Consider the following 27996-nt stretch of genomic DNA (forward strand, 5'->3'; position numbering starts at 1 on the left):
AAGAGATCCAACTGTAGCACTAGAGTGTAGCTGCTTATTGAAAAATGTATTTCATCCTCTGTAAGATGTGTGATTCTTATTGGTTGTGAGATGTTTTTTTGTCATTTTCTTGATACTAGTCATAGCTGGTAATTCATATGACTAAACCTGTAATTTAGTAATGTTCTATGTAGATGCATATTTTAATAATAATTACTTATCTATTATTAGTAGTAGTAGTTATGAAGCTTCCTTTGCCTCCACACTGCCATTCTGCATTCTGAAAACTTATGTCTGTGATGACAGTGCCCGCTCTGCTCATCTTCAGCTTGTTATGTAGAATTGTATCTCTGCCATGTGTGCTTAAAATTGCCTACAGGTAGGGATATTCATTCAAAAAGTAGCAGTAGAAGTAGTAGTCTTATTATTATGTGTAGAGATTAGCGATGAGCGAGCACTAAAATGCTCGGGTACTCGTTATTCGAGACGAACTTTTCCCGATGCTCGAGTGCTCGTCTCGAATAACGAGCCCCATTGAAGTCAATGGGAGACTCGAGCATTTTTCAAGGGGACCAAGGCTCTGCACAGGGAAGCTTGGCCAAACACCTGGGAACCTCAGAAAAGGATGGAAACACCACGGAAATGGACAGGAAACAGCAGGGGCAGCATGCATGGATGCCTCTGAGGCTGCTTAAATGCACCATTATGCCAAAATTATGGGCAACAGCATGGCCATGACAGAGTGACAGAATGAAGCTAGATAGCATCTAAAACATCCAATAATTGACCCTGACACTATAGGGGACGGCATGCAGAGGCAGCGGCAGCAGCGGCAGGCTAGAGAGTGGCATGGCGACATACCCTAAATGGACTCAGGCTTCAAACCAATGGGTGGCAGAGAGGAACCAAAGGAGGTGAGCAAGAAGCGCTCAAATAATATCGGTACATGATAAAAGTTTGCCAGTATATTTTGTGGATTACACAGCAGGGTGGCGACAAAGTTAACAAGTTTGATGTGGAAGCCATGAAAACAACCCAAAATTCTGCCTGACACAGCTCGTTTGATAAGGGGACCATGTATGGAGGCAGTGAACTAGTAGTAGATTAAAGGTGCTGCAGTTAAAACTATGTTAGTTGGATCTTGGCATGGAGCTGGCGCTCCGCTGCCAGGCGAGCTTTCGCCAATCCAAGCCCGTCTCTAGGCTACTCCCCAAACAGCACTTCTAAGAACCTTTTGTATAAGATCAAGTGTAGTAGCGTTCTTATAAGTTTAGGATATGGCGGGTGAGGGGAATGTAAACAGATGCGCAAGAAGCGCTGAAATAATATTGGTAAATGATAAAAGTTTGCCAGTATATTTTGTGGATTACACAGCAGGGTGGCGACAAAGTTAACAAGTTTGATGTGGAATGCCCTGTAATAGCTCTTGGGCGGTGTGCCTTTTATCGCCTAGGCTCAGCAGTTTGAGCACCGCCTGCTGTCGCTTAGCGACGGCACTGCTGCTGTGCCTAGAGCTACCGACTGATTGCGCCATGCCCACGGATGGTAATTCGGAGGAGGAGGAGGTGGAGGAGGGGTGGGAGGAGGAGGAGGTATAGTAGGCCTTTGAGACCTGGACCGAGGTAGGCCCCGCAATCCTCTGCGTCGGCAGTATATGACCAGTCGCAGGGTCAGACTCGGTCCCAGCCTGCACCAAGTTAAGTGTAGTAGCGTTCTTATAAGTTTGGGATATGGCGGGTGAGGGGAATGTAAACAGATGCGCAAGAAGCGCTGAAATAATATCCGTAAATGGTAAAAGTTTGCCAGTATATTTTGTGGATAACACAGCAGGGTGGCGACAAAGTTAACAACTTTGATGTGGAATCCATGAAAACAACCCAAATTTCTGCCTGACACACCTTGTTTGATAAGGGGACGATGTATGGAGGCAGCTATATGGACGACTTTTGGAGGTAGCAATGGAGACAACGTGTGGAGGCTGCTATGGAGACAATTTAATTTGGATAGTGCCTGTATGTGGCAGTCCAAAAAAGTTTTCAAACCAGAGGAGCAGGTAGGTGGCCCTCCAGAAAAATGGAATAGATTGAGTGCCTGTATGTGGCAGTCCAAAAAAGTTTTCAAACCAGAGGAGCAGGTAGGTGGCCCTCCAGAAAAATGGAATAGATTGAGTGCCTGTATGTGGCAGTCCAAAAAAGTTTTCAAACCAGAGGAGCAGGTAGGTAGCCCTCCAGAAAAATTGAATAGATTGAGTGCCTGTATGTGGCACTCCCAAAAATTGTTTAAAACAGAGGACCGGGTAGGTGGCCCTCCAGAAAAATTAAATGCATAAAGTACTATAGCTAGAGCCAGTGGGCCCTGTCAAAAAATAGCCAGTTTCCTCTGCTTTAGTGTACAAAGAGGAGGAGAAGGAGGAAAATGAGGAGGAGGAGGAGTGCATAAGTTATTCAGGTTGAGCTTCCTTCACCTGGTGGAGATTGGAAATTATGAGAAATCCAGGCTTTATTCATCTTAATAAGCGTCAGCCTGTCAGCGCTGTCAGTCGACAGGCGTGTACGCTTATCGGTGATGATGCCACCAGCTGCACTGAAAACCCACTCAGACAACACGCTAGCGGCAGGGCAGGCAAGAACCTCCAAGGCGTACAGCGCCAGTTCGTGCCACATGTCCAGCTTTGAAACCCAGTAGTTGTAGGGAGCTGTGTGATCATTTAGGACGATGGTATGGTCAGCTACGTACTCCCTCACCATCTTTCTGTAAAGATCAGCCCTACTCTGCCGAGACTGGGGACAGGTGACAGTGTCTTGCTGGGGTGACATAAAGCTGGCAAAAGCCTTGTAAAGCGTACCCTTGCCAGTGCTGGACAAGCTGCCTGCTCGCCTACTCTCCCTCGCTACTTGTCCCGCAGAACTACGCACTCTGCCGCTAGCGCTGTCAGAAGGGAAATAGTGTTTCAGCTTGTGCACCAGGGCCTGCTGGTATTCATGCATTCTCACACTCCTTTCCTCTCCAGGGATGAGAGTGGAAAGATTTTGCTTGTACCGTGGGTCCAGGAGAGTGAATACCCAGTAATCGGTGCTGGAATAAATTCTTTGAACGCGAGGGTCACGGGATAGGCAGCCTAGCATGAAATCTGCCATATGCGCCAGAGTACCAACGCGTAATAATTCACTCCCCTCACTGGCCTGACTGTCCATTTCCTCCTCCTCCAACTCCTCCAATTCCTCTTCTTCTGCCCATACACGCTGAACAGTGAAGGACTGAACAATAGTCCCCTCTTGTGTCTCGCCAACATTCTCCTCCTCTTCCTCCTCATCCTCCTCCACCTCCTCCGATATGCGCTGAGAAACAGACCTAAGGGTGCTTTGGCTATCAACAAGGGAATCTTCTTCCCCCGTCTCTTGTGACGAGCGCAAAGCTTCCGACTTCATGCTGATCAGAGAGTTTTTCAACAGGCCAAGCAGCGGGATGGTGAGGCTGATGATGGCGGCATCGCCACTGACCATCTGTGTTGACTCCTCAAAGTTACTCAGCACCTGACAGATATCAGACATCCACTTCCACTCCTCATTGTAGACTTGAGGAAGCTGACTGACCTGACTACCAGTTCTGGTGGAAGTTGACATCTAGCAGTCTACAATCGCTCTGCGCTGCTGGTAAACTCTGGATAACATGGTTAATGTTGAATTCCACCTCGTGGGCACGTCGCACAACAGTTGGTGAGCGGGCAGTTGGAGGCGGCGCTGCGCTGCCCTGAGAGTGGCAGCATCTGTGCTGGACTTCCTGAAATGCGCACAGATGCGGCGCACCTTCGTGAGCAAATCAGACAGATTGGGGTATGTCTTGAGGAAACGCTGAACTATCAGATTTAACACATGGGCCAGGCATGGCACATGTGTCAGTCTGCCGAGTTGCAGAGCCGCCACCAGGTTTTGGCCGTTGTCACACACAACCATGCCTGGCTTCAGGTTCAGCGGTGCCAGCCACAGATCAGTCTGCGCCGTGATGCCCTGTAATAGTTCTTGGGCAGTGTGCCTTTTATCGCCTAGGCTCAGCATTTTGAGCACCGCCTGCTGTCGCTTAGCGACGGCACTGCTGCTGTGCCTAGAGCTAGTGACTGATGGCGCCATGCCCACGGATGGTAGTTCGGAGGAGGAGGTGGAGGAGGGGTGGGAGGAGGAGGAGGCATAGTAGGCCTGAAAGACCTGGACCGAGGTAGGCCCCGCAATCCTTGGCGTCGGTAGTATATGACCAGCCGCAGGGTCAGACTCGGTCCCAGCCTCCACCAAGTTAACCCAATGTGCCGTCAGCGATATATAGTGACCCTGCCCGGCAGCACTCGTCCACGTGTCCGTGGTCAGGTGGACCTTGTCAGAAACGGCGTTGGTCAGGGATGATGTTGTCTGACACGTGCTGGTGCAGGGCTGGGACGGCACATCGGGAAAAGTAGTGGCGGCTGGGGACCGAATACCGAGGGGCGGTCGCCGCCATGAGGTTGCGAAAGGCCTCGGTCTCTACTAGCCTATATGGCAGCATCTCCAGGCTAAGCAATCTGGAGATGTGGACATTAAGGGCTTGGGCGTGCGGGTGGGTTGCACTATATTTCCGTTTCCGCTCCAGCGTCTGGGGTATGGAGAGCTGAACGCTGGTGGATGCTGTGGAGGATCGTGGAGGCGACGATGGAGTTTTTGTGGCAGGGTCCTGGGCAGGGGGCTGACTATCAGCTGACACAGGGGAAGGAGCAGTGGTGTGCACGGCCGGAGGTGAACGGGCTTGGTGCCACTGAGTGGGGTGTTTAGCATTCATATGCCTGCGCATACTGGTGGTAGTTAAGCTAGTAGTGGTGGAACCCCTGCTGATCCTGGTTTGGCAAAGGTTGCACACCACAGTCCGTCGGTCATCCGGTGTTTCCTTAAAGAACCTCCAGACTTCTGAAAATCTAGCCCTCGCCGCGGGAGCCCTCGCCACGGGAGCTTCACTACATGACACATTTGGCGCTGATGCACCTGCTCTGGCCCTGCCTCTCCGTCTGGCCCCACCACTGCCTCTTCCAACCTGTTCTGGTCGAGGACTCTCCTCCGTCTCAGAAGCACTGTGTTCACCCGGCCTCTCAACCCAGCTTGGGTCTGTCACCTCATCATCCTCCGATCCCTCAGTCTGCTCCCCCCTCGGACTTCCTGCCCTGACAACAACTTCACCACTGTCTGACAACCGTGTCTCCTCATCGTCGGACACCTCTTTACACACTTCTTCCACTACGTCAAGAAGGTCATCATCACCCACAGACTGCGACTGGTGGAAAACCTGGGCATCGGAAAATTGCTCAGCAGCAACCGGACAAGTGGTTTGTGACTGTGGGAAGGGTCCAGAAAACAGTTCCTCAGAGTATGCCGGTTCAAATGCCAAATTTTCCTGGGAGGGGGCAGACTGGGGGGGAGGAGGCTGAGGTGCAGGAGCTGGAGAAGTGCCGATTTCGGTGACATGGGTGGACTGCGTGGAAGACTGACTGGTGGACAAATTGCTCGAAGCATTGACGGCAATCCACGACATCACCTGTTCGCACTGTTCTGGCCTCAACAGTGCTCTACCACGAGTCCCAGTAACTTGAGACATGAACCTAGGGAGTGTAGCTCTGCGACGTTCCCCTGCTCCCTCATCAGCAGGTGGTGTCTCACCCCGCCCAGGACCACGGCCTCTGACCCCTGCAGTAGTTGGACGCCCACGTCCCCGCCCTCGTCCTCTACCCCTAGCCCTCGGGTTAAACATTTTGAAAATGAAAGTTATAACTTTAATTTTTTTTTTACTTTTTTTGTGTTTTTGTGTGTTTTTTAGTTTTTAAAACCAAACGATGCTATCCTATTGCTATGGCTATTTTCTAGCCAAGTATGAAAGCACACTGCTATGCCAGATGAGATGATGCTGAGTTATTAAAAAAATAAACGTAAAATAAAAAGGAAATGGCAGACTGTGCCTAATTGAAATCCAACCCCTAATAAATTTTCCCACTTCGGTCTTTGCGATGGATATGTGCGTCACTAAGCGCTAAACACAACGGTCGCAAGTCTCACTACAAATTCTTCACAATATGGTAGTAGATGCACTGCAGCAAGGACAGCCACCAGCAGATCAACCAGAAATAAAATATATAACGCTATTGTAGGCCTAAGTAAGCCGTTTCGATTCTCCTATGGCTATTTTCTAGCCAAGTATGAAAGCACACTGCTATGCCAGATGAGATGACGCTGAGTTATTAAAAAAATAAACGTAAAATAAAAAGAAACTGGCAGACTGTGCCTAATTGAAATCAAACCCCTAATAAATTGTCCCACTTCGGTCTTTGCGATGGATATGTGCGTCACTAAGCGCTAACCACAAAGGTCGCAAGTCTCACTACAAATTCCTCACAATTTGGTATTAGATGCACTGCAGCAAGGACAGCCACCAGCAGATCAACCAGAAATAAAATATATATAACGCTATTGTAGGCGTAAGTAAGCCGTTTGGATTCTCCTATGGCTATTTTCTAGCCAAGTATGAAAGCACACTGCTATGCCAGATGAGATGACGCTGAGTTATGAAAAAATAAACGTAAAATAAAAAGTAAATGGCAGACTGTGCCTAATTGAAATCAAACCCCTAATAAATTTTCCCACTTTGGTGTTTGAGGTGGATATGTGCGTCACTAAGAGCTAAACACAACGGTAGCAAGTCCCCCTGCAAATTCCTCACAATATGGTACTAGCTGCAAATAAAAAAAAAAAAAAGTATAACGTTATTGTAGCCCTAAGAAGGGCTGTTGGGTTCTTGTAGAATCACTCCTGCCTAACACTATACTAATTGAACAGCCTAACGCTTTCCCTGACCAGCAGCAGCTCTCTCCCTAGCGGCATCCAGACACAGAATGATCCGAGCAGCGCAGGCAGGGGCTAGTCTATTCCAGGGTCACCTGATCTGGCCAGCCAACCACTGCTATCGACGTGTAAGGGTACTACGTCATGCTGGGTGGAGTGCAGAGTCTCCTGGCTTGTGATTGGCTCTGTTTCTGGCCGCCAAAAAGCAAAACGGCGGGAGCTGCCATTTTCTCGAGCGGGCGAAGTATTCGTCCGAGCAACGAGCAGTTTCGAGTACGCTAATGCTCGAACGAGCATCAAGCTCGGACGAGTATGTTCGCTCATCTCTAGTAGAGATGTAAGTTTTTCATTTTAAGCATAAGTTATATGCTGTATTGTTATTTGTTGATAGTAGTTAAACTTGGTAATATCTTGATAATCTTTTTGAATGAATATCCCTACCTGTAGGCAATTTTAAGCACATATGGCAATTCTACACAACAAGGTGAAGATGAGCAGGGCGGGCACTCTCATCACAGACACAAGTTTTCAGAATGCAGAATGGCAGTGTGGAGGTGGATGAAGCTTCATTGTATATTTGAACTCCCAGTATTCTTGATTTTGTGTTTACTATGAGAGAGAAAAAGTTGATTTTAAACAATAAACAGTTTGATGTGCAATGGCGAGGTGACTGGTTTTCTTCAAGCTACGGTGAAGAGAATTATGAACAGTTCAAAATATCACTCAATTTTAGCACACATCTTTCTACCAGCAAATCCTGTAGCCACATAGTGTTGTTCTTTATTCTTCTACCCTAAAAGATTTAAGTTTGTTTTTCAGGTTAATTGTACCGATTATGAGGGACACAAAAGTGGAAAAAAACTCTGAAGTGTTGTAGGTCTGTTTTTTACAAAAGCTACAAATTAGTTTTCCCGGATGCGACAAAGGAAAAAACGCCTCCATTAGCTACCTTGTAAGGAAGCTCCCTTGACATGACATCAAGCATGACTTTAAGGAAGCCTAATGACATGATGCATGGTTAACCAAACCAGTATATCTATTCCAGAAGGTATCTTTTCAGTAGGCTTCCTGAAGGTCATGCTTGATGTCAAGGGAGCTGCCTTACAAGGTAGCTAAAAGAGGTGTGGTTTTCCTTATCCAAACCTGGAAAACTTATTTGCCTATTTTCCCAGAGTCCGCTAGTGGAGTGTCAATGGCTATAAGTCTCCACACGGCTAGAAGGCAGCCTTAAATGGCAAAGTCTCAGCAAGGAGAACTCTAACTTCCTGACATTTTTACAAAATCTAACATTTAGGGTGTGTAGACTTTTTATATCCACTGTAGAGAAGATTTTATTAGTAGTAGTAGTCACATTGTATTAGACAATTTTAAATCTATTTACCTATCTTAACTAATGCATGATATGGAGTCACAATATAGAGGAGGAGTTCACAATATAGTTTATTCTATCTGGTACTATAATTTACACAACTCTTTCTCATAGTCAATAAATAGTACATCTGCTTGATTTAAAGCAGATCTCTACAGTTATTGCACTGAAGCAACTCACACTGGATACCTACTTCCATGATTATGTTCAGACAATAGAATAAAAAGATGCAATGGGGGATACAGAAAGTCAATTTCAGGAAACATTTAATTGACAAAGTACAATACAGTGGCTCAGTCTGGCTGATATTTGCTTTGTGTCATTTAAAAGGTTGTCAGTTACGTATCAGATGAAAACTGTCACTTTATGAAATAGCAGAGGATGCTAACAAAGTGACAGATTATAATGTACAGCTAAGCAGCATCAGGAGAGATTGGCAAGTGGAAAATGTTTGTGATATGAAATCTGTGTTTTAATATTATTACTACATTGGTCTAGGCCGTATCAGGAGTGGAAAATGCCATTGGTGCAATGTGCACCTCTAATGAAGCGATTTGAGCCACTCACCGCAGGGGGTCCCATCTTCTAGATAACAGGTGGCATCAGTTGACTGGTATTGAGTACAGCTAGGACATATTGCTTTATTCAATAGCTTGAATTGTAGCACACCCTTCCTGGCTTGTACTGCATGAACAGAGATCTGTGAAGAGGAGGAAGTTGGGGTTTCTCACTTCTCTACCAATGTTCATTCATGTAAATACAGATGCTAGACACTATTTACAATTAAGACATGCGGAGGTGGAGCTTATCAAGCAGGAATGTGTAGTTCTGAGGTCAGCTGTAGAGAAGAAATAGAGCAGTGGTCATGTGCCAGTGGCCAGTGGAGCTTTACTTATCAAGAAAGATGGATGCACAGCTTTACTTGAATCCTACACATTTTTTACCTCCTTTCCCAACAGTTTATGCTTCCTCCAACCATCTAGTCAGATCCTGTAGAGGAGGAAATGCAGAAATAGACAGAGCGATGGATGGATGGCTGCAAAAGTAAATTTGGAATTCCTGGCTTAAATAACTGGAAAGGGGAGGGGGTCTGCTTGACAAGATAAATAAGTCATGTAAAGGCCATCTAGGGGTCAGGTAGCTTTCTCATCCTGAATTTCTACTGCAACTGTGTCCTTATCAGGGACATTTGTTAATTGGGTTAAACCTACTGACTTGCTGCAGAAAACAAAAGTCAGTGATGAGGAAGCATAAAATAATCCCATCAGAATGACTTTTTCAATGTATGGGTGAGCACAAACCACTGGGTTAACATTATCCCTTTCCGGATAATAGGGGGGATTCCTGGGGCGCGAGCCCCGTGGCCCCCACTACTTTTCCATTAAAGGGGCCCCCACCAAATGTGGGAGATTTGGGCAGTGGCATAACCAGACATGGGGCATGGCCTGTTTTCAGCTTACGGCAGAGCCAGGGAACAATACGCTACCTGCTCTGCTTTAGACGATCCAAGGAAAATCAAGACGGTGGCGGACTGCTGCTGGCGCTGGCTCATAGTGTGACATCACTGCGCCGGTGCAGATTTTGACGTCCCTGCGCTTTCTGTCGGCTGGATACCGCCATCTTGGTACACCTCCGAGGGAAACCACACGCATCGGAAGGTGAAATATAATTTCATTATTTTACCTTACCTTTATACCTACTGTATATAGCTTTTTTTAGTGCAATTCTATATAGTTATTATAGGTTGTGTATATAGTTATAATAGGGGGACTGTTTATAGCTAATTATAGGGAGGTGTATATACATATTATGGGGGTATATAGTTATAATAGGGGGACTGTGTATAGTTAGTTATTATGGGTGTCTGTATATAGGTATTATAGGGGGTGTATATAGTTATGGGTGTCTGTATATAGTTATTATAGGGGGTGTATATAGTTATTATGGGTGTCTGTATATAGTTATTATAGGAGGTGTGTATATATATATATATATATATATATATAGTTATTATAAGGCATTGTATATAGTTGTTATAGGGGAACTGTATATAGTTAATGCAGTGGGACTGTATATAGGTAATGTTGGGGGGACTGTATACAGTTAATTCTCGGGGTGCATATAGTGATTACTGGGGGCTGTATATAGTGATTTCTGGGGGGCTATAAATAGTGACTACTGGGGGGGGCTGTATAAAGTGATTGCTGGGGGTTGCATATAGGGATTGTTGGGGTGGGTGTTTATAGCGATTACTGGGGGCTGTATATAGTGATTACTTGGGGCTGTATATAGTGATTGCTGGGGTGTTGTATATAGTGATTACTGGGGCTGTATATAGTTATTACTGGAGAGGTTGTATATAGCGATAGCTCTATCCTGTCTAAATTACATTCAATGGGGGCCTCCACCAGATTTTGCACCCACCAGCCTTAATCCGGCCCTGCTTAAAGGGGTTGTCTACTTTCATCAAAGGATTGCTATTGTTTGTGTAATGAAAAGTTAGACAATTTTCCAATATACTTTCTGTATCAATTCCTCTCAGCTTGCGTCATTCACCAAGAAGCTTCATTGCTTTCTCTCAATGGATAGAAACAGCTCCATTGTCATGTGACAGTCATTACAGTCACAGCACCATAATCTGTGCTGTGCCTTCTAACAAGATTACTGTTTGCTATAACTGTTTTTGAATATTTTAAAATTTGCTGAGCTATGAGTCCACTTTCTACACTACCCTAGTTGATTGATATAGAGATAATTTCTTTGTCAAAATTACTAAATCTGGTGAAATAGACTAAACATGCACAGTTTTTCACCCATTATTCAAAACTAGTGATTGGTATAAAAATTTAAAATTCCACTGTCCACTGAAAAAGAAAGGCAGGTTTCACATTGGTCTGTGATCAGTCCTAGCCGTGGACTGATCACTATGGTGGGGACTGTTTAAGTAATAAATCTAAGAACTTCAAATTTTGTGATTTGAATGAAGAACATCCTTTTTATTGCGGCATGGTACAGGAATGCGTGACGTTCAACAACAATGTATTTTTCAAACACTGTGACAAAATAATAACAAGTTATGACATTCTGACATTATCATTAGCGTAGTACATTCAGTGAAAAGCAAATCAAATGTAGAACAAATAGATTTAAAAACTAATTTCTACTGAGGGTAATTGGGTTAGTTAACCTGGGTAAGTAATTGAGGTTTATATACCCAAGGCATGTAATTCTTATCACTACCTTTTTTCATTTCGTGGGTTTTTTTACTTAACTTTTGTATTATTTTTTATGTCTATGTTTTGTATGTAGGCCATTATGTTTTTATTGTTTGTATCTGTATTTGTGATTATGCGGATGGAGGTGTTATTGTTGTGACACATTCAATTTCCCCTGTGGGGACAATAAAGTATTCTGTTCTATTCTATTCATTATCACATTGTATCCAAATCTTATCATAAAGGCACTTCATAATAAAAAGAATCTCAAGATGGTGGTGCCCCCTATGATGCCAGATATTCAAGCATGTGGAAGAACTTTTTCTCAAGACAGGTTTATGTGTTTCATCCACAGATAAGTGAATATAGGAAATATCTTCTTACTCCTTATAGTCTGGTGATATGTTGGTCTAGGATTGTGGAAAGATAACTTCTGACTTGTGGCTAGGTTTCTTCTTGACCTCAGCGGTTCTGCAAGGATAAAAAGTCATAAGTAATTCATCCTACGAAAGAAACAATGGGGCAGATTTACTTTCCCGGCCCTGTTGCGATCCCGTGGCGCGTTGTCCGGCGAGGATTCAGCTCTCCGGAGATTCACTAAGCTCGTGCGCCCGATATCCTGTTGGTGTCGCTGCTGCGCTGATGTCCGGCGGAATTCACCTTCATCTTCCTGGTTCATGTGAGTGCTTGATCTTGCGACACAAATCGTTTTTTAAATTCCGCGATCTGACCAAATCCGTCGGGTTGTCCGACGGCCACGCCCCCCCCGGTCGGGTGAAAGCCGGCACCGATGCGCACAATCCGATCGCGTGTGCCAAAATCTCGGGGCAATTCAGCGCAAAACGGAAATATGCGGGGAACCCGACAAAAGTGCGGTGTTTGGACCCTTAATAAATGAGCCCCAATGTAGTTGTATTCCACAATGACGTTCAATATTTCCTAACAGTGAGGGATCTAGAAATCAAAGAAAACTATGCAGATCATACTCTCTATTAAAGGGGTATTCCCATGAAGACAATATTCTTAAAGGGGTTTTTCCATTACAGCTAATTAATGTTATTGTTTGTATTTTAAAAAGTTTTACAACTTTCTTTATCAATTTGTTATGGTCTTCTAGATCTCTGCTTGCTGTCATTCTATAGAAAACTTCTATGTTTACTTCCAGTGGGCGGAAATCTGACCATGATCACACAGGTGCACGGCTCGTTAGTATCAGAGAGTAATCAGAGCTATGTGTTATAACGAGCCGTGCACCTGTGTGACCAAGGTCAAACTTCTGTCCACTGGAAGTAAACATAGCAGTTTTCTATAGAATGACAGCAAGCAGAGATCTAGAAAACAATAACAAATCGATACAGAAAGAATATTGGAAAATTGTATAACTTTTTATAATACAAACAATAACATTAATTTGCTGAAATGGGAACATCCCTTTAAATATACCCAGAATAATAAAATAACATACTCTATAATTCACTGTTATTGACAAAAATACAGCATTTCACAGATATAATGGCAACCTGCCTCTATCAATGCATATTCAACCCCCCTATTAATGGTAATAATGTTGCAAATAATTGATAAATATATACATATATATCAAATATATAAAGCTAAATGTATGTGATTGTATGTATGTCGCTAAAGGAATCTGTACTGTCGCGTTTACAATCACCAAATTTTGCACAGTTGTTGCCTGTGACCCAGGGAACGTCATAAACTAGGTTTTGAGCCAAAATCTTCACCCCACACTTTCTAAAATCCACTTATAAACCACCATATACAGGAGCCATTGTCTGCTGCTGCTGTGGCAGTTGGAAGCTGAGCCATGATTGGTTGCTCTGATCATTAATATGAGCTCTGAGCTTTGATTGGTTACTATAGGCAATGAGTAGAAGACAGAGACAGTGACAGAGACAATCAGAGACAGTCTGAGACTGTTATATCTAAGAGCCGTTATTTACTATAATGGCCAATGACGCGAGCTACAGCTAGTATATATGTATCATTTGTAATACATTGCTAAATCTATAAAAACAAAGTCATTATAAAATGATGCTGTAGCCTTTTTTTTGTCAAAATCTCTGCACATTGTACAAATGGTGCTGCTAGGAATTATAATTTGTTCTGGAGATAAGAAGCTCTCATATGGCTTGATAACAGAAAAAAAAAGTAACAAGCGATGGCTCCTGGAATAGGGAGCGAAACACTGAAATGCAAAAAACTGAAAGAGACTGGTCCTAAGAGGTTAAAATTCATATGGAACCTTTAAGGTGGATTTACACTATATATAATACGTTTTTGTAAAATATTCGAAAAATGTATTGTGTCAAATAAATGCTATGTAAATGTATATGAAATTATGCTATGTAATAATAAATCTGCTACTCAGCAATTAGCAATTTTCATTCGATTGAAAACATGTGCCCCCCCAAACATATGCTAAAATAGACTTTTATACTTAGTAGTTTACAAAACAATATGGTATATTGTATATGCAGATGCATATTTTGTTTTTTGTTTGGATGTATAGTGAAACATGCATGGTCAAAGGTGTATATAAATGGAGCCTTGCTTGTACTTTATGTGAAAACAGAGAGACATCTTAACGTCTGTGTGTAGCTCTAGGCTTGTATTGTTTACACTATAATAGCAAAAAAACATATTGGTTGGTCTTTTTCCCTTAAAGGGTTTAACCTATAACAAATAATAATACATCTATATGTTTGGGAATATCTCTTCCCTAGTGTTAGCTTTTCTCATTGCCCTTTCTCGCGCTTATTTAATTACTGGTTCCCTGGAGCTTTAACAAACCTCATATATTCCTCTGGCCTAATTCCTGCTAATACTTAAATTTTGGAAGCAATAGGTATTATCTCTAATTAATTGAGTGCTGACACATTTAAAACCACACTGGGATTTTCAGCAGGGTCTATTCATAGCTCAGTAGATTTAGGTTGTATTACCTTTTAATAGGCCAACTAAGTGATTACTCTCCATTTACACCTATTACTTAATTAACCCCTATGCACTTTTTTAAAACTATATTAACAAAGTTTATGTGGCATGCCATTCATATTCTCATTTTGATACAAAATACAATTTTTATTTTGTTTATCACATCTTGCTAATAATACCTTCACTATAGTAGTGTCTCTCTCCTAAGTACCTTTTGCCTTAGTATACTATCTTAGTCACTACACAAGATATTACATTATAATATGCTAGTAGTTTCAAACATTGCAATTTAGGAAAACTTTTATTTACATTGTTTTTCCAGTTTTTTCCAGCTTTCATTGCACTGCCAGTTGTTAAAGTGAACCTGTCACTAGGAATGTAATTTTAGCTGGTGACAGGTTCTAATTTCCTATGCTTACTGGCAATAGAGTGTGGTAAGGCTTGGGGGGAAAAAAGGAGAGGGGGCAGCTGAAGAAGCCTGGGTGTTTGTGTCTCAGTCTCCTCTCCTCCACACTCATACTGCTCCCTCTCCTTCCCCACTTCCTGTCATGTGCATTGGGAAGGTGGGGAGGAGGTGTCTGAGACACAGGCATACAGGCTGCTCCCACAGGGCCGGATTAAGGTTGGTGTGGGCCCCTGGGTGCAAAATCTGGTGGGGGCCCCCATTGAATGTAGGCCAGACGGGGAACAGCAATCGCTAAATACTGCTCCCCAGCAATCACTGTATACAGCCCCAAGTAATCATTATATACTGCTTCCGCAGCAATCACTGTATACAGTCCCACAGCAATCACTATATACAGCTCCCAGTAATCACTATATACTGCCCCCCCCCAGCAATCACTATAAACAGCTCCCCCCAGCAATCACTATATAAAGCAACTTGAATTAGGTCACAACAAAACCACCAATTAATGCAGAAAATGAAAACATATTCATTAACCCCTTACCAACATTGGATTTAGTTGTACGTCACGTACAGCAGGGAGTTGCCGCATTGTGACGTAGTACTACACCCTGCTTCTGGCACTGCCACACACCGTCAAACTCGCGATCGTGTTAACCCCTTACACGCCGTGGTCACGCATGACTGCGGCATGTTCGGGCCATGTGTACCAATTGGGCCCCCCCGCAGGTGCTTATCCGATGTTCGGATCTTATTCCCAGGGTCTGCCAGTGCCCTGGGGCTGTGTAATCTTCTTCGGGAGCTGGGTCCTGCCTCCTAGCAGGACCTGGCTGTAACACACTGAGCATGCATAGCATGTTCTGCCTGTTACATAACACAGTGTAATATCTCTGTATTACACTATTTTATAGGATTAAGAGCTTGGACAAGCGATCAGAGCATTGCTTGTTCAAGTCAACCTGTATAAGTAAAAAAAAAATTAAAACATTTAGTAAAAACATTTTTTAATAAAAAAAAATTAATTAAATAAAGGGGAAGTCCCCAACAAAGACACCAACATTCCCTTTACATACCTAGTAAAGTACAAAACACAAAAAATTATGAAAAAAGCCCACATATTTGGTATTGCCTTGTCCATAACAATCTGTACAATAAATCAGTAACCTTCTTGGACCCTCTCGGTGAGCATGGTAAAAAGAAAACCTGAAAAACTTGCCAATAATGTACATTTTTCATAAAATCCCATCACAAATAAGTGATCACTATGAAGGACAACTTAACACATAAATATAAGCCCTAAACCAGCTCTGTCAACAAAAAAATATAAAAGTCGTGTTTACAAAAAGATGGCAATATGAAAATAAATGAGATTTTCTCTATATTAGTTTTTCCTCAGTAAAATTGTAAAAATACATAAAAAACTATATAAATGAGGTATCACCGTAATCATAGTGATCTATAGAATAAAGATAATATTATAATATAAAAAGCAAGGAGAGCAAAATTGATGATTTTCTTTTCCTCCATACATTCAAGAGTTGATAAAATCTCATCAGTTAGCTAATGACCTACTAAAATGAAGTATTTGTAAAGTGCATCTCATGTCGCAAAAATAAGCCCTTATTTGTCAAAATTGTAAAAAAAAGTAAAGATTGTATAGCCATTATAAAGTGACAATGAATAATCTGCTCTGAATGGCGCAGCTTCCCTTTGATGCCCTGGGGTGTGCCCATACAGTAGTTTACCACCACATATGGGTTATTGTTATACTTGGGAGAGATTATTGAAAAAACACATTCATTTAGAAATGTGGTGGTAATAGTAATAGAAATTTCAAAATTGCACATGATTTTGTTTTAACTTTGGGCACTATTTTCCGTTACTCGGTTAAATGCAGTGAAAAAACGTAAAAGCGATACCTAATTTTTATGATTTTTACTGTTTATTTATATTTATATGACTTCTAGGAAAAGGGGGGTGATTTGAATTTTTAGGGTTTTTTATTTTTTACTATTTTTTAGACTCCCTAGGATACTTAAACCCTAGGTTGTCTGATTGATCCTACCATACAGTATGGCAGTATATGGGGATTTTGCACACCATCTATTATAATGTGCAAATCACACATTGTAATAGATAGCCTAAAACATGATAGCCTAGGATCTTTTGTGACTGAGGCTGTCATGGCAATGGATCGCCGCTCCTCAATGACGTCACGGGGAGTGACAATCATAGCCAAGATGACGGAGCCCATGCGATCAATGGGTTAACACCTGCGATTGATGCTAGCGCCTTTTGCGGCTGTTAGCGACAGGCGTTTCCTTCATCGTGAAGCAAGCACCCGGTGGGTATGAACAGGGCTCAGCCCGTGAGCCCTCCTCATACTCCCCCTTGCACAGCATTACGTACAGGTATGTCTTATTGCGCTATGAGGTTAAAGACACACAGCTGCCCCAAAACACAAATATTTTATTTTTCATTTGAAATGTGTTCTATACGTAAAAAAGGTTATTAGAAAAGGGATGACAATGTGGTAACATGGTATTTACATGGATGAAATTTATCATTTTTCTAGTGTACAAATGTTGCATAATTGTCTCAACTGCTGATTTGCACACAAATTTGCAACCTTTTTTACAACATTTGCAAACTCACTCTACTTTTCATTTAAGCTTACTCACACCACATTTTTAAGTGAATCCAAATGTGCAAGACATATTCATGAAGTGCTAATTTCCAAAAAGTCTCAAAGTTAGGCTTAAATTCACTCCAAAATGTATGACTTTTTGACCAAAAACTCTTCAATCCAATGTAGACATTAAGACATCATATTCCATATTTATTAAGCGGCCTAACCCAATAGGATAAGTCTGACACAAAGCCTTAAGACAGTCTAAAAGGTTTAATGATAATTGACCCCAAAGTTCCCAACAAAACATCTCACAATTTCAATTCAGCCCCTTTTTGCAAAGTGATTTTTTTCATATACGGTAGCTAAAAAAATCCAATAAAGTTTGAAAAGATTTTTTTTGTTAAAATTAGTTAAAATTAACTAGTTTTCCACAAGGGATATATTGCTGTAGCTAACAGTAGAGGACACCCACAAAATGAATCTATAATAGTTGTATATTCCTAGTCTATAAGAAATACAGTTACTTAGTGCTAAGTGACAGAGATGGAAATTGTCCAAGGACTGTCTGTCACTGTTCTCTGTTAAATATTTTTGGTATATACATGCAGTCGGCTCAACCTCTATGAATGATTCAGAAGGACAGCTAGGTCACAGAGTCTTCAAAAATGAATGGTCCCTCTGGGATGGCCAGTACCAGAGTTATTAACCAATTATCAGACTGTTTGCAGGATATGTGTGTGTATATATATATATATATATATATATTTTTTTTTTTTAATTTAACTTTTAACATAATTCTGGTTACATATTGAATTTAAAGAAACATTTCCCTTTTCCTCAAGAGTTTGTACCTCAAAGAATCCTTTAAATTTGAGAAGAATTTGTATTACATTTGTAACTGTAAAATAGGCAACAATTTAGAAGTGGAACATACACTTCATATAGGCCAAAATCAATAAACCCATCATATGGAACATTCTTGTTTAACTGTTTATTTATTTATTATTATGTATAAAGTCATACATGATATGAAAGTATTTATTCATTCTGCTGCTGACTTCATAAAGGTACTAATACTATAATCTTGCCATTAACACACAGTGGAACCTCGGATTACAAGTAACCTGGTCTACGAGCGTTTGGCCAGATGAGCTTATTGTAACAAATAATGGAATTCTGTTAATGAACATTATTTCACGATACAAGCATCATATTCTCCTCTCCCCTTAATAACAGGATTTCCTGGAGTTCACTGCTCATTGTGCTTCAGCCGATCTCAGAGAGAGCAGAGCCTCTGCTGGTCCCCACAGCGGTAATACTGCAGGACCTGAATGATCACATGCCCAGTCTATCATGCCCACTGTCTTTATCAGATGATGTAGCGGACCAGAGTGTATTATATTTGTTTGTTAGTAATAATATTGCATTGAAGTGGAATGAAAAAGCGATCAGAGAAATGTGTGTTTAAGTCGAAGAAAAAAATTGAAAACATTTTTATAATAATAAATAAAGTATAGTCCCTAAAACAATTTTTTCTTATAGGAAAATTGCTTTGATATACAAGCGCTTTGGATTAAGAGTAAGAAATTTGCTCGTAATACAAGGTATTCATTCATTGTGGAATGAATCATCTGCATTTTTGGGGGTTTTCTATGAGAAATCTGGCTTTGATATGGGAATGCTTTGGATAACAAGCACATTCTTGGAAAGAATGATGCTCGCAATCCAAGGCTCAACTGTATAAAATACCCTGACTTGTCTGTACTGAAATATGTGTGTTTTCTCTCTGGCAGGGGAACATCTTCGAGTGTGTCCTCAGGAATATACTTGCTGCACATCTAAAATGGAAAATAAACTTAGTCAGCAAAGCAAATTGGAATTTGAAAATCTAGTTCAAGAAACAAGTCATTTTGTTCGCACCACCTTTATATTGTGGCATAGAAAATTTGATGGTAAGTAAACCTCTTTGTATTTGAGGTTTTGTATTTGTACAAAACCTCAAAACTGAAAGTTGTACAAAACTGAATGAAGACATGTTTTCTGTGTTACAAACTGTGCTGTCTAGTGTCAGTATGTAATCCCCATGCAGGCTACTGGAAAGCTTCCAAAATGACAAATTTTTATAGGTTTTATGATATTTTAGTAGATTTTAAAAAATTTCAAATCTTTGTACAATTTCTTTTTAGCATTTTTGCCAACTTTCTCCTACTTGTGTACGGACCTTTGTGCATTTTGGGAACTATATGAGTTTCTGATCACCTTTTATTAAAATGTTTATAGGTGGCACAATCAAACAGGTTAACTGCCGTAATTGGACCAATTCTCAGCACCAATCGTGGCACTTAAAGGTGTTAGCTCTACTATGGTGGAGCACATACTCGGTTAAAGGAAAAATGCTTTCACAGTGCCTCTTGACTGTAAAGCAATTGAGACTACAGAAATGATATGGTAGGATTATACATCAAATTTAAAGGGGTATGCCCACTTCACCTCACATTTCTTTTATAATGTGTGTGTCATTTTTTTTGCCCCTAGATTTTTAGATATTTTGAAGATGAAATGGTCATTGTGAATTGTATTATTGACTATGTTTCTGATGGAACTAAACTGATGTTAGTGGCATGACCTTGATTTGTAGCTTGATATGTAGCTGACATACTAATCAAATTGCTGTAGTCTGGAGGGAAGTATGCACTTTGTTAATTTATAAATTTAGGAGATATATTTAATTTGGTAAAAAGCATAAAAACTTGGTCTCTGAGTCTGCGGAATGTATTGAAATCTCACATGTGCTAATTTACACCTTGGGCAAAAACAATAATTGACAGCTATATTGAATAATCATAATATTTCTGTTTATAGTAGTTTTTCAGCAATAAATTAAAGCAAAACATCATATATTTGCTCTATAATAAATTGTCATTACACCTTGTGGAGTGATTTAAGCAGATCTCCTAAGAAATATAACACTTGCAACTCAAGAACTTTTATGTAGAGAAACAATAAAAAAAAAATCTCTGTTGAACATAAAATTGCTTCTTGTTGCTCATAATGTAAAAAAAAAAAACGCTGCTTAATGCTCAGAGTCTGCATATTAGCCTACAGCTGAATGGATCTTTATTAATGGCCAGCACAGAAAGAAAATAATTTATTTTCCCAAAAAAAGGAACATTAAATTGTTGCACAAATTTGTGACGGTAATCTGTAATCACCAGGGAGTTTATTCAACCTTGCAATTAAGCCTGAAAGCTGTAACCGGCTTCTTGTTCTCTTTCAAAGATTAGGTTTATTGAAATTCACGATCTAGTGATTTTTGTGCTGTGCCTGAAAAGGGAACTATCGTTAAATACCATTAAAATGGTTGCATACAATTAATTACAAAGAAGTTTTTAATTTTGTTTGCAAAGATATAAACCACCAATAATTTATTAAAGAGAGTTTCTATCCAAAAGACCACATTTGGTATGAATTATTAAATAAGAAGTTAGGTCACTAGCCAAGTTTTGCTTATTTTTTTTTATTTGTGAAGGTATTTTACACATAGATAAAATAATTATCTAGATACAGTTCTTTTTCACAATTTTTTTCAATTCACTTTAATAAAACAAATTAAATGTGTTGTTAAAACCTGTTTTATATTTAAAAATCCAGCCTGTATATGTTTTCATGTGTCTGGAATTGCAGATTCTTCTGGTCATGTGTTAGCCCTTTAAAGAGGACCTGTCAGCTTTCATGACCTGTAATTTATCATTGTAAGGGCCAGTTCACTTCTCTGTTAAGAGTTCAGTCAGTTGGAGCTAAAACCAGGTGTGGCCCAAAACCAGGAGTGGCCAAAAATACAAAACACAGATTAGTTGCAAGTCTTTCCAGCAACTATACAGAGGTAAAGCAGAATGCCAAGACGTGCACTTGTGTGTTCAGCCTCATATTATTATTATTATTATTTTGGCTCAATATAACTGTAGGAAATATCTGAAAAAACCAACAGAAATTTGAACTGACTCTTAGTTTTATTCCCGTTCACACTCTTAGGGCTCTTTCACATTGGCTTTGTTTTTCACATCCGTGGTTCAGTGATTTTTATGAATGCCTCACAAAACCATTGTTTTCTAAAGGTGTTTTCACATTGGCTTATATTTTCACCTATTTGTCGTCCCTGGAAAAAATGATTAAATATGTCCTATTTTTTTCGCAGATGTAGATCACGGAGACAATAAAAGTGTATGGCTCTACAATTAAAAACTGATCCTTTTTTTTTAACTGATAAGATCGGGAAACCTGGTGTTATGTTTCCAAAGCAATGTTAAACCTTCAGCTTTTATTGTAGACACACAGACAACACACAAGACAAAACAGAAGCAAACTGAGGGGCAACAGAGACAAAATGCAATGGATGTACAACTCAAGCGCAACACCAATGCCAATGTGAAACTACCCCATGGCTACATTCATATTGCCATATGGGGGACGTATATACGGGCAACGTATGTATGGCCAAAATACGTCCCCCGCAGACGGCAATGGTCGCACCACGCCCAATGGGAAAGATACAGTACTGCACACATGCGGCACCGTACCGCTCCGTGCCCCGTAGAAAGATAGGACAACGGAATACGCCGTTGCGCGCCATATATTCCTGTAGAGAGGGGCGGGGTGAGCGGCGCTCTCCCGCTCCTCCTCTCCCGGGCACTGCTGTGTGCCGGCCATGCTATGGTACGACAGGGAAACGGCAATGTGAATGCAGCCTAACATTGTGCAATTGATGCTTATGTTAAGTTCACATTTCCGTCAGGATTTCCGGTACTACAACTGAACATTTTAGTCGTCTAAACTGACATACATACTACTCACATACTGCTCCATTTATTAAAATTGCCATCTTAATATGCCATATGGATCAGACACAAACTTCTGCTATTCTCTCCTTATTCCTTCACCTAATCGGGCAGACTGAGACTCTAAGGGTGCATTCCACATTCAAGTTTTCAGATGCAGTTTTTGATGTCCAAACCAGGAGAAGAGTAAATAAATAGGAGGATGAGCGCCTCTCAGTGAAATGTTCCCACCCATTATAATCCACACCTGCTTTTGGCTTCAAAACTGCATCTGAAAAATTGAACATGGGAATGTTTCTTTTACAGTTGTTGCACTAAAAATACTGGAAAAATTGTACTTTATATCCAAAGGCTTAAGAACTGTACAGAGCTATTACTTCTCATATCTAAGAGGTATATTTATTCCTGTCCTGCTTGTCCTGCCACATGTGACTGATCACATGATTACCATAATCAAGAATAATAGCTATGTTAGCTTTGCCTCTGCTTATTTGAAATGCTGTGAATGTATACCCCTGACAGCCACACACCTAAATGCAGCTTCAAATTATGTGCCATAGTGTATATAGCATTCCATTTTCATAAATGTGACCTCTATAAACATTGCAGAGCAACATGCCATCCGCTAGTGTTTGCCATGGATCTTTAACGTGATAGTACAAATGTTTGCTAAGGGTAAGAGTTTTGAGATAGCTATAACCAGAATGAAGACATTCAAACAGGATTCTGGCTTAATTTGTAGCAAGTGTTTTAAATAATTTGAAGACAAAAAAGTGTTGTGGGTTGGGAGGGAGTAGGTAAGGCCTAGGTTGCAATGGGGTATTACAAAGATGCACCAAATTTAGAACCCAATTTGATAGTGTAAACTAAGCCAACTTATACCAGGTGCAAAGTTAAACCAGACAGTTTACTATTCCCACAGATATCTCATCACCATCAGTCACTGTGATATATCTAGAGAATTATGAAACTGTTTAGTCTAAGGCCCCCCGGGCCAACATGCAAAATCCAACAGAAGTGTGTTGCAAGGCCTATGTTGAAGGTGCACCAAAAAAAGTTGGTGCACTCTGTTGGGGGAGTGCAGGGAGTGCCAGATTCATGAAAAACTTGCGCCTGAAACCCTGAATCTGGTGCACCCTATACACTACAAAGGCAGATTGCATTTAGTGTAGTTTTCACTGTAGTGTAGTTTTCACTTAGTAAATCTGCCCCAAAGGGCCCAGGAGAAAGTAAGTAATCACATTTTTTTTTTCAATTTGACCGCTTTTATTTATTCTTTATTTACCTTTGGCAACTTTGGTGGTTTAGGCTGTGCCTTATGTTTTTTTCTGCAGCATGGGTGTTTTGTGCCCTTTCACCATAGATTACAGAAATGTAATATGTACAGTATATAACAATGCATGTAATAATAAGAAGCACAAAGTTATAGCTGAAAGCCTGAGCCCTAGGGTGTTGAAAAAGTGTATTCCAGTTTACCTATGATTTGTGTGATTTTCTAGTATCGACGCAACTTGAATGTTTTCTAACATAAAAATATGAATTATAAATGGTTCTAAATTCAGAAATATTTATAAGGACTTTTTGTATTTTTATGATATCATTTATTTGGTCAATATTTTATTTCCAGCTCAGTTAAATTTTAGCCGACACCATAAAATCTTTTGGGGGCTGATGGCTTTATTTTTCTCAAAAATAATATGGAATAGATTTTCAGCAAATCATATCTAGTTTGTGCTGTGAAACTGATGGCAGAGGGGTTTCAGTGTAAATAAAGCTGTGCAGACAAGCATGAAATTGAGAGAATTTCTGAAGCCTGTGGGAAAGCTGAAACTTGGGACCTCAATATGATGTGACTCTCTCAGTTTACTGATTTGTCTCCTTAAATTGTGGAGACATGAAAGCAATCAGAAATAACTATCAAACTAGCCAGTTAAAAATGATCACACATGAAAGAATTTGCCATGATATCCATAAGAGCATTTGAAAAAAAAATGTATATCTTAGATAATATTTTAGAAACCCTTTTACTCAAGTGTTATCTAATGCTGGAGATTGACACTTGCTACAATTTTTGTAATGAAATCTACAATTCTAGGTACTGTATGATTATGAACCACTGATGCAAACCCTTGCTGGTAAGATTTCCAGAGTGTAGTTGCGCTCACAGAAAATCCGCCATAAATCCTTAGGTGGGGCACAATATAGAGCTGATATAGAGTGGGGTCTTTAGTGAACCTGCAATAAAGATTTGTACCAACATAGGAGAAAAATATACTTTAAGTAATCTATGAGGATGCTCAGATGAGGATGATTGGGGCAGAAATGTTTCTAAAATAAAAAAACTAAAATATCACATGGTCAGGTTCCCTCAGGTTGAGTGGTGCATGTTGGTGGACAACCATTTTTAAATTTCTCCAGAGATGCCCAATTGACTTAAGATCAGGGCTCTGGCTAGGTCATTCAAGAATGGCCACAGAGCTGTTCTGAAGCAATTGCTTTGTTATTTTAGCTGTGTGCTTAGGGTTATTGTCTTGTTGGAAGGCAACCTTTGGCCCAGTTTGAGGTCCAGAGCACACTGGAAGAGTTTTTCATCAAGGATATCTCTATACTTGTCCTTATTCATCTTTCTTACAATTGCAATCTGTCATCCTGTGCCTGCAGCTGAAAAACAACCCCATATCATGATGCTACCACCACCATGTTTCACAGTTGGGGTAGTATCTGGCCGGTTGGGATTGTCACTGTTGGTTGTATCAACAGTGATCAGCAGTGATCAGCAGTGCCTGGTTTTCTCCATACATACTGCTTAGAATTAACACCAATAAGTTTAATCTTCATCTCATCAGACTACAGAATCTTATTTCTCCTAGCCTGGGAGTCCATCATGTGTTTTTTTGCAAACTGTATGAAGGTTTTCATATGCCATATACTGCGGAGAGGTTTCAGTCGGAAAACTCTGCCATAAAGTCCCAACTGCTGGAAGGCTGCAGTGATAGTTGATTCTGCAGAACTTTCTCCCATCTCCCTACTGCATCTGTGGAGCTTAACCACAGTGATCATGGGGTTCGTCTTTACCTCTCTCACCAAGGCCCTTCTCCCACAGTTGCTTATTTTGGCTGGATGCCAGGTCGAGGAAGAGTTTTGGTTGTCACAAATATTTACATTGCTGTTTTTAAGTGTACATTAATGAGCAAAAAAATAACTTTTTTGACCTTACCAATTGGCTGCAACAAAACAAAGAGTGAAAAACTTAAAGGGGTCTAAATACTTTCCTTGTCCACTATTTGTCTTATACAACTAACTGGTTAAACTTCTTAATTTGTAAGGCTGGTTCAAAAATGTAATCATGGTCGTGTGCTAGAGATGCTTCAATTGTTGTGCTTTTAGCAGCCATGTTCCCATTGGATATAACCTGCCAACTTCATATAGGATATGTAGTCATCAACAGTGACAGGCACAGTAAACTTTGTGTGCACTGCTTTTGAGAACTAACATACATTCTCCCTGCATGGTTTAATAGTATTCAAAAACCTATTGTAAGTTTGCAAACATGCTAGCAATGTTCATAAAAGTGTCATATTTTAGCTTACATAGCTAAAAATGCACTCCTGAACTTGCAGTTTTAGAGTGCACCCATAGTGCTCTGCGGCTAAGCAGCTATAAATCCCAAATAATGAGTTGTGTATGAAGTGTCGTCATAAGGGAGATGGACTGTGCCTGTTCAACATCTTGGCCTTAAAGGGGTATTCCCTTGACAACAAGATTCTAATTTAATGTGTTTACAATTTGGTTGTCCCTGGATCAGACTGTAAATCTTCTAATAATGGTTGGCAGATTCCATCTAGCTAATCTTGCATTGCAGGAGAAGGGGGAGGGGTAAGAAACAGACAGCACGCTAGAGACAGAGGCACTTCCTGGTTCAGCAGCAGCTTGCTTCTACATTGTTCTCAGCAGAGTGAAGAGGACACAGCAGCAGCTGCTCTACAAACATGATAAGCTCTCGATCCCAGGGAAGGGGGGAGATAGCAGTGCTTACTGTGTTTTATTGATGAGGAGAGTATTTTATTGTGTTTTATATTCATCCCATGGCTCTGATCTGTCTGTCTGTACCCTGATAATCTAAGCACATTGTCAGCACACAGCTTTTCATAACACAGAAGTATCTTTTTGCCTGCATAGATAGTGTCTGATCGCACTGTGGAATTTCACACTGACCATCAGTGAATCATAGAAGCTAAAAACAGCAATAAGTTAATGCAATTCAGATCAAAAATGATCTTTATTGTGCATACATGACTGAGAAATTACAATTTGAGAACTTTCTTTTATGGGAAAACTCCTTAAATGAAACTCTTGCTTTGGATTTCCTGCTTTACCTGAAGCAGCAAAGACACATTACTGTGGTTTCCTTGGATGAGTGAGACCCTCATAAAATGTTTTTTTAATATATGCTTTGTAACTTAGCAGTCTAAAAACTTTGTTTACTACTAATCTTAATACCCCTGATTGAATTTACTGGCTTATTGAGTTTTCTTGTTTATGGAGGTCTAAAGGTGTTTGCATTGGCTTTGGTAGACTGTAACTCCTTGTGAACTGAAAAGGGTCCATAATCATCTAGTAAATGTACTATGTTAAGTACAAAAAATAAGGAGCTGACTCTCAACCAGTTAATAGAGAAGGAATAGAGAAGGCAATAACATCATTGCTGTGTACATGATAACAGAGTTGTAGAAGAACTGTAAAACACTGTTGAAGTATGACACATTTTGTACCTGATTTCCTTTGTATATAAAGTTTGTCTGTTTGGTACTGTTAATCATTTGAATTTTATACCATAAATCCTTAAATATCATAAGACAATATATAAAGATAAACAAGAATAAAAATATGTCAATATGGGAGGACATACCAGCATCTAAATTAGGCAAATTATGCACTATAGGACAATAAGAAACAAGAAGATAAAAAGCTCTCATTGCAGTGCATATTCCTTGTTATTTTAAATGAACCCCTTATGAGTAGGGCACTACTCATTTAGGTGGTGTGCCCTCCAGATTCATCTATTTTTATTATTATTTTTATATTATCTTTATATTTTCTGTCTTATACTATTTAAAGATTTATGGCATTTAATTTGCATATTTTTGCTTGTATAGATATACAAATTGTAAGCACCTGCCTAGGTAGACAGATTGAGGGAAGTGCTACTTATATTTTGACTGTTAAATATTTGAGGTTACAGATTTGGGCCCTTATTGTGACTATCCAAAAGATGGCTTTGGGTTCCTCCCCAGTATAAGAGAAAGAGCCATCTAAGGGGGACCATTCAGCAAGACTTGAAAAACTTTGAAGACTTCCCCAACTAAAACTAGAACTGTTTAAATAGTCTGAAAAATTCAGGAGGGGAATGTACTGCTGCTAAAATTAAAATAGAAGGTTTGAAGAATTCTCCCCTGAAGGTTGATGGAAACAGTAGATAGGGCACAAAATGTGATGTTAAAAGAAATTTTAGCCTCTACAAAAAGCAATTTGACAAGAGTGTAGCTACCAGATTAGGTGGGGGGAGTAATGATCGACATATCTCTGTTGAGGGAAGATATGAATAAGGTAAGGGAAAAGCATGAGAATTATTAGTGTGCCCAAAAAATCACAGAGAATGAACCTTCTAAGATTTATTGAAGAATGGTTAAAATTGAGAAAAAAGGGCAGGAACATTTCTCAAGAAATTTTGATTTTAAACAGGCTCATAGGCTC

The 27996-nt window shown here is 40.3% G+C and overlaps 1 protein-coding gene across 2 annotated transcripts in view; it reads left to right on the forward strand.

Moving 5' to 3' along the window:
- GPC6 (glypican 6) overlaps positions 1 to 27996 on the forward strand; it is a 458424-nt gene that overhangs the window by 98486 nt on the left and 331942 nt on the right. For both annotated transcript variants that reach the window (XM_072135425.1, XM_072135424.1), the window contains exon 2: positions 19201 to 19359. In XM_072135425.1, the coding sequence (XP_071991526.1) occupies positions 19201 to 19359 (159 nt within the window). The remainder of the gene's footprint in view (positions 1 to 19200; positions 19360 to 27996) is intronic.

Source organism: Engystomops pustulosus, chromosome 2, assembly GCF_040894005.1.
Source record: "Engystomops pustulosus chromosome 2, aEngPut4.maternal, whole genome shotgun sequence".
Lineage (NCBI taxonomy): Eukaryota > Metazoa > Chordata > Amphibia > Anura > Leptodactylidae > Engystomops > Engystomops pustulosus.